Here is an 8,139-nt window from a genome sequence, read left to right as displayed (position 1 = left end):
GGGTTAAAAAATATCTTGTATTATCCTGTGTGTCTGGGAATATTGCTCTTAAATGCGATTAAAAAAAGGCTGGTGCTTTAGGACCCAGTTGATCCTCATTGTGGCTGATATTTTCCACGTTGTGAGGGGAGGGTTGGGGGGGGGGCTGTCAATCATAGTGAAAGTGGCCAGGGTGGGCAGGCCCCTCTGACACTTTGTACCGTCGGAGGGGGATATTTAACTTGGGACTGAGCACCACTCGCTACAGACACACTCACACACAGTGTGCCTAAGCAAAGAAATGCTCCAGCGCCAAGTCTCTCACACTCCTGAAGTAGGAGCGACTTAGTAGCTGCTGTACCCAGGCTGTACCCAGTTATCAAAGGAGGAGAGAGGCTCCCTAAGGAATTGACCGCTTTCATAGACCGGGGAACAAAAAAGCAGATTATGGACTCTCTCGTCATGCACCGACATTGCGATTAGAAGATTTTTTCTTTTTGAAATTAATATTATTTGAATGTATTTATTGTTTTTTTTTATTTTGTTGCTGGTGTTGTGAAGATTCAGCGATGCCACACTGAGAGGATCTCTGACCCAACCACGTTTTCTGTCTTTACGCAGTTTGCATTTCACGTGCAGTGAGGCTGCATTTCGCTGGAAAGCTGTGTTTTCATCGTTCTTCTACTTCTTCTTCTTCTTTTTTTTTTACACGCAAAAGCCAGAGTTCTGTGGGAATATTACAAGCGAGACTTTTACATGTAAAACCGAGCTGCTCTGCGATTTGGAACATCCTCTGGGAAGATAAGCGGCTGTTGCGTCCTGAAAAAAAAACTGAGATTGTGCCACACGGCTCCTCCAAGTTTTCTGTCATTTTCAGGGAAAGTGCGCATCGACGGGCTGGAATACCGCAGGAGACTGGCTGCAGAGACTACTCCACTCCCCGCCCCCCTCTCCTCGGTCCGTGGACTGTGCGCTCTGGGACCTTGTCAAACCCGAGAGCGCCAGGCGACGTTAAGAGAAGCCACGTTTCTAAAAGCCGTGCGTAAAAATAACATTGGCCAAGGTAGCCCTCGCTGCCGGGCGCGTGACATTTAAAACTTGGTGAAGTGCTCTTTTGTGCGCCCTTCTCTCCCGGGAGCTCCGGATCTATTCTGTCCCTTTCAGAAAACACTTCAGTCCATGCAGCTCTCGCCTCGGCCGCTGTCATCCAGTGCAGACAGTTTCGTCGTGGCTTCGAGTCCTCGGGGTAACCATGACAACCGAGAGAAACCCGAAGTGAATCTGAGGAGCGGGGTGAAGCAGGAGAGAGCGTGAATAGGCGCTCGAGTTTTCCCTTTTTTCTTTTCTTTTTTTTTGACTCAACTCTTTCTGCAGAGAGCGGGGTAGCCCGCTTCCATGCTGCACATTTGCATCAGCGGGTAAATTGCAAAGTTGAAGGAGCCCTAAAAAGCAAAGCACTCCGCTCCATGTCATTCAAACCCGACGTGGTCTATTAAAAGTATCGCCTTGCTGGTGACTGAACTTCTACTATTTATGAAGCCCCGGGCTGGTGACTCCACAGAACACAGTAACCGGGAAAAGAACTGAGTATTATTCACGCGAGAAGAGCCCGTGCGTTGAACAAGAGGAATTATGGGCTTCTCTCAAACGCTGTTCGTTTACGCGCTGGTTTGCGTTCACCTCGGAGTTTCCCAGCATTACCTTCGCCTCCGCCCTTCGCCCAGCGATCACTTCCGCCCTTCGCCCAGCGATCACCTCCCCGTGCCCGACCTGAAGGAGGACCCGGACCCGGAGTACGACCCCCGGGAGCAGGACTTGGTCGAGAGGACTCTGAGGAAAAGACTCGGCAGTAACTTTGACCCCAATTTCATGTCCATCAGCCCCCCCATGCTGGTGAACTTCTCCGCGCCAGATAACCAGGTGAAGCTGCAGGGGCCCATGCCCAACGATATTAAAAAGCTGGACCTTACAGAGACCCCCTATGGAAAGCGGCTAAAAGTGGGCAAGAAAGCCCGTAGGAAATTCCTGCAGTGGCTGTGGACCTATACGCACTGCCCGGTTGTGTACACCTGGAAAGATTTGGGTGTGAGGTTCTGGCCACGTTACATGAAAGAGGGAAACTGTTTCTCTGAGCGCTCGTGCTCCTTCCCCGAGGGGATGTCTTGCAAACCCGTCAAGTCAATCACCAAGATTTTCCTCCGGTGGTATTGTCAAGGCTTTCTAAAACAGAAATACTGTACGTGGATACAGGTGCAATACCCAATCATCTCAGAGTGCAAGTGTTCGTGCTGATTCTCTCTAAGGAAGGAAGTAGTAGTAGTGGTGGTGGCGGCGGTGGTGGTGGTCGACGGGGGAGTGGACTGGAAATACGGTTTCTATTGCACTGTTAACTCTCTACAGAGGTGGGCACCATAGCAAATCTATTTTTTTATATAGCATTTTAAGTGAAATACCAACATTGTACATATTTAAGAAAAATGCAGCTATTTTTTCTAATTGAACCAGGACCATATTTTATTCTCAACCCTGACATTTTTTTTCGGAGGGGAACACGAGCACTTCGTGAGGAAGGAGCATTTTGTTTTGTTGTTTTTAAGAGACATTGAAAATGGATTGCATATGCTACACTTCTCCAAGAGGTGACCTTTTTCTTCTTCTTCTTCAACTGAACATTGATGCTGACTGTTATTTCACTGCGATGCTGCCTAGAGTTTTTGTATATTAATATCAATAATAATTAAATTGTAAAAAAAGAAGAAGAAAAGTTGAGGTTAAAGATATATATAAAGGCGTGAACTCAGCTTTTTTTTGGAATACATAGTATTGTAGGAATAAACAAATCTGTACGTTTTATTTATTATTTTAACGATTTGTGAGTATAGAGCATAAGGACAGAGAATAGCAGAGTATACCAGAATAAAAAAAATATGGGAGATGTCTACTTGAATATTTCTAAAAATGACAAAAAAATAAATAAATAAATACAAAAAACCCAACATATCAGTGTACATGTTATGGTTACACGTTTTAGCAATAAAGTCCATCTTTTCAACATGTGTTAGTGTCAACCCATGCTTACACCACTGTGTATATCCAAAGGGGCGTGTACACTGTAAAAAAAAAAAAAGCTATCTAAAAATGTCTCATTAAGCTGTAAAAATCTTTCCTTGCCACAGAGATACGTTTCACTGGTTTCCATTCGGGGTGACTGAAGAGATTTCACATATCAGAGCGATGACGCTGAAGTATTCTTGCAATATTCGTGTGTTTTTCAACCGGAAACCCCTGAAACTGTACCTCGCTTTATTAAAATAATAAAGGGTGAAAAGACTTTTGCAAATGATATATTTTTTTTACAGTGTAGACGGCCGGGCTCCGAAGTGGAGTGGAGTTACAAACTACTATAAAGTTTCGGTGACTTTGTGTGGACTGTCTGACGCTCCACGCCGTCACAGCGATTTTAGAAAAGGCTGATTTACTACGCTGCTTAATGCGCAACGCATACCTCAAGCGCCTCCACAGACCTGGCATTCATTTGTCTCAACCGGAGAGCGCGCGAGAGAGAGGGAGAGCGAGGGGGAGAGGCCACGCACACGCATTCATCTCCAACTCGCTCATGAGCTTCGAGGTGTTAACATAATGGCTAAAATATGATTCAGCCTTTTCAAACAGTGTCAGATGATGAAATCGCAAGAGCAGACGCGCAAAGCCTCCAGTGTCTGGGGTCTCTCTGTGTTTTTTACTCTGGAAGCTCCACACAAGTTCCAATGAGGTATTTGTATAGAGGTGGACTGGAGCAGACAGGCGCCTATTCAAGTCTGACCGCCCTGGAGAGAGCGAGGGAGAGAGAGAGAGAGAAAGAAAGAGAGAGAGAACACAAAGCCCATAAAACAATGGTCAACTGTTTTTGACGTTAGCAGACTATTAATTGGAGAGCCTGGGCATGCTGTCTGCAAGTTAAAGAGATATGGGCAATTAAACGCGCTGGAGACGCGCAGGGAGGGAAGGGGGGGGGCAACGAAGTCCCGTGAAATCAAAGAGCTGAGTAATTTTCTGTAAGTAGGGTTTTCTAAATTGTGTTTATATTATTGGTCTAAATACAATCAACGAGTTCAACAGAGCTATGACTAAACGTCTGAAAGCGGAGTGTTTCCACTGAGCGCATTTTGTGTGCCTTTAAGCCATTTGTGTGTTTTCTTGCGGCCAGAGCCGCATTTGACACTTGCCGCCCGGTTATTGTGACAGAACCGCTTAGGGGGGGGATTTGGTAAGCAGAGGAGAAGAACGGCAGCATGCCAGCGAAGGAGGAAGAGAAGGAGCGGGAGGGGAGGGGAGCAGGGGCTGCTTTCCTTACTGTCAGCTTCTTTCTTGATGATGTCTCGGGGTTTTTAGAAACTGCGTCTCTGACTCGACGGCGCCACTCAGCCGCCCCCTCTCGACTGCGCAGAATGAGGCACTTTGGGAAACAGTAACCCTTTCAGGCTCTGCCCGGAGAGTATTTTAGAAGCGTGTGAAAGGCAATACGCCGCCCTGGCTCCAGCCAGTTAGGTGCGCACCTTTTAGAAACAGACCTTGCCAGCTAGTCAGATCACTGGTTCTCAAAGTGGGGTCCGGGGAGCTCCATGTGGCCTTTGTGGGGATTCCAGGGGGGATTGGGTGCTTAAAATGTCAAGAAAGTGCTTCATTGACAAGAAACAACAACATTCAATTGCAATTACGCACATTTTGGCACTCTGACCATGATCACAACCGCCAGGTTTCTGCACTCTTCTTCAGTGGCAGGTTTACGACTTTGTTTGGAGATTTAAACTGAACAGAAATGTTCAGTTTGATAACTGATAACTGTCCTGAAGTTGTCATTTAATTAGATAAGCTCACATATCTCCTAGCTCAATCTGTCCGCCTGAAGTGTCAAATCCAGTCCACATCCACTAACTTTATCCCATTCTACAAATAGAAACCTTTTCAATACAGAGTTAATATAGAAGCGTCTGATGCAGCCGTATGTTAAAAGTGGACCTGTGTTCTTTTTCTTACACCCAAGGGGGGAAACAGTCCTAAAATGGGTAACTGTGCTGTCTTTACTTCTCCCCCCAAACTACGAGCTGGACTACAAACAGCTTTACATGCCCTGATCAAATGTGTCCATTTTGTTTTTAAAATCCATAAATCAGAAAATTTCATCATGAAATTGGGTTTGTAAATTTATAACCCTTTTATTGGCTTTGAACAGACTTTTGACTGACATCTTATGCTGGAGGAAATCAGAAAAAAGAAAAACCCTTCCCATCAACACATTCATCATCACATTGTCCTTAAAAATGTCAAGACTCGTGTGGCCTCACCCCATCAGATGCTCAGCATCATCATCGTCTGACACCGCCCGTCTCCACATTCGTCAGCACCGACCTCCTGCGAAGTGAGCTACAATAATAAATATGGTTTGGTAGATATGTGCACATTCCGTACATATCTACAGCCTCACGTGAATGTAAAAGAACTCCCATATTTGCTGGCTGTAAAGAAAATTAAATGAAAGCCTGGAGGCAATTAGGATGGGGATGATGGGGGAGTAGGTGGGAGGAGGGGGTGACATGCTTAGTGGTAAAGATGATGAGTCTGTGTCTGCCTGATGATAGTAAATTATTCTGATGGATTGTGGTCAGATTGGGAGTGACTGTGTGTGTGGGTGGCAAAGGGTTTGAAGTGACACATCCTTACCTGTGTGGACACATCTTTATAGAAGAATATGTGTGCAAGTGAGCGTGCATGCTGATTGCATGTATGCATAAAATCTTCCACAGGCACATGCACAACTCCAGTGTGTGTGTGTGTGTGTGTGTGTGTGCAGTGGGCTGACAGACAGACAGAGATGGAGACGAGGGTCTGTGGCTGTGAGTAAGGCCCAAACCTCATAGTTGTAAAAGCCAGTGAGTCAGCACTGGTGAGGTTATTGATGATGACAGGGTATTAGATTGAGCACTGGGAGGAGGGAGGGCACACACACACACACACACACACACACACACACACACACACACGTTCATACACACACGCTTTCACCGCAGATGATACCCAGAATTCCATCACACCATCATCCATGGCTTGCGGTGTGTGATGGTATGTGTGTGTATAGGTGTCAAGCATTTGTTCATGTTGTACACGAGTTCTGTCTGGTAAGTGTGCCTGCAGAGCGTGTGTGAGAGAGAAGAGCAGAAGCTACTGTGACAGTGGGTTTTCCAGGTCCCCGTTTCTCTCAAATGCCTGAAATGGATGTCTGTGTTTTCATATGTGCGGCCAGTTTAAGATGGGAAGTCTTCAAGGAACTCACAGATGCCTCTCTGCAAACCTCTGCCGGGCTGATCCAGCTTTTATGATGCCAGGCATCCATCGCTGCGAGAGCTCGCAAAACCTGACCTGGAGTCAGTAGCAGTGGGCATAGAATTCATAACATGCCATTGCATCAACACAGTGGCCCATCTTTGCAGACAAACAACAGGTGACTGTAGTCAAATAACAGGTGTTTGTAATCAAACTCCAGCCATTGCCAGCAAGTGGTGCTTATGGTAATTAAGCAGAAAGCTGGGAGATGAGCACAGTGCTACTAAGAGTCATGAATGCATTCATTAATACAGGTCTGCAGACTCTGAAAACTGGATTGCTGCTAGTTTTGGTCTGGATGTTAGGTTCAACTGCATAGCTTCAGATCAGAAGAGTGCAAATGCCTTCTTTTGTTAAAAACCATCCTCTTACAGCAGTGGCTCCCAGACTTTTTCATCTAACATACCTCACAGGCACGTCAGATAGACTCAAGAAGCCCCTCATCAGTACCACTTACCACGCTTACTTGAACTAAGCTCCAGTTGTATCTACACTTCTTCCAGCTTACCTTTCACTCCTAGTGATGGCATTCAGCTCACCCAGGGTTAGTGAACTTTATCAACTGTTTATTCATACTGTTTCCTTATTATGCCAATCATTCATTCATTTACTTATATTACTGATCAATGGAACATCTATTCATTATGCTTAGTGACAACTCTCACGAGCTGCGGCCAACAGTGTCAGCTAAACCTCTACCAAATATTCCTCTCTATTTATTCAAAGTGTTCAACTAGTTTTTCAAATGTTTAGACAATCCATGCATTGCTCTAATTTTATGTGTTTATGTCTAATTTCTGCTGATTAGCACACCTTCAGTTAATAACTTCCTGCTTATTCATAGATATATCTAGTGTTTAACTAATGGCTCAGTCACTAGAGTCAAAATAGGACAGTGACCTCCTTGAGAACAGGAAAAAAAAATCAACGGTTGCGCTGTGTTTGCATTGAATTTTTGTATTTTTTATTGTTTGTTTGCTTTTGGAGATTATTGTACTATGATGCAACAACTAAATGGTTGCCCAGGGGTTGAGCGTGCAGCACCCTTAACCTCTGGTCGTCGACTGTCGACTGCAAGGTGATTGCAGCGCTCATGTGATGGGAGGCAACCTGTCTCCAAACGGTTGTTGTCTGACTCCGACTGGCTGCAATCATTCTCAGACAGATTGGTGAGTGTTTCAAAATAATTGCCGTCTAATTTATAAACGCAAACAGGTTGCAATCAACCTGCATGAGTCAGTGAGTGGAACTTATCTGCAGCCTGTCCCTTTAATATGGGGGACTCTACTCAACTGGTTGAAAAGTGGTGCTATTCTGGTTATGTTTCTTATTTTAAAGCATGGTTACTGAGTGCTTATGTCTTTTTTTTCTAGTTAAAAATTGGCATCCTGCAGCATGTATGTCAGTATTTGTGGAGGAGTTTCTGAATTTCCGTTTCAAATCTATGTGATTCTGACTGGACTCTGGATGTAAGTAATTAATCTGGATTTCTGTGCATGTAGACAGAAACAGTTAAATATTATAAACAGCAATTGGAGCGGTAATTGCCAGCTTGACCCCCATTGGAAAGTGAAATGATAGCAGACTGAAGAAGAAGATAGCAACAGATAAATAGTGGTTGGAAACTTGCTCCCCATCTTCAAAGCAAACATTTCAAAAGAAACAAGAGCAGAAGTTAAAGTTGATTGCAATAATTTTGGTCATGTTCTGGTCTCCAACCATTGTTTTCCTTGTGTGACTGCAGCATAACATTTACTGTAACATTAGCATTTATCTCTT

General features: G+C 44.7%; 1 protein-coding gene across 1 annotated transcript; it reads left to right on the top strand.

Annotated features, from left to right (window-relative positions):
* The first annotated feature begins 206 nt into the window (after positions 1-206).
* nog2 (noggin 2) lies at positions 207-2,975 on the top strand. The gene has a single exon (XM_005935518.3). It carries the CDS (start codon positions 1,612-1,614, stop codon positions 2,269-2,271), a length of 660 nt encoding a protein of 219 aa, XP_005935580.1. The 5' UTR covers positions 207-1,611; the 3' UTR covers positions 2,272-2,975.
* Positions 2,976-8,139: the final 5,164 nt, after the last annotated feature.

The sequence above is a fragment of the Haplochromis burtoni genome, unplaced genomic scaffold (assembly GCF_018398535.1).
Source record: "Haplochromis burtoni strain Fernald_Lab_line unplaced genomic scaffold, NCSU_Asbu1 Contig_192, whole genome shotgun sequence".
Taxonomy (NCBI): domain Eukaryota; kingdom Metazoa; phylum Chordata; class Actinopteri; order Cichliformes; family Cichlidae; genus Haplochromis; species Haplochromis burtoni.
This window is presented reverse-complemented; position numbering and strand designations above follow the sequence as displayed.

Coding starts and splice junctions, on each gene's coding strand:
- nog2 (XM_005935518.3), top strand. CDS start 1,612: ATGGGCTTCTCTCAAACGCTGTTCGTTTACGCGCTGGTTTGCGTTCAC.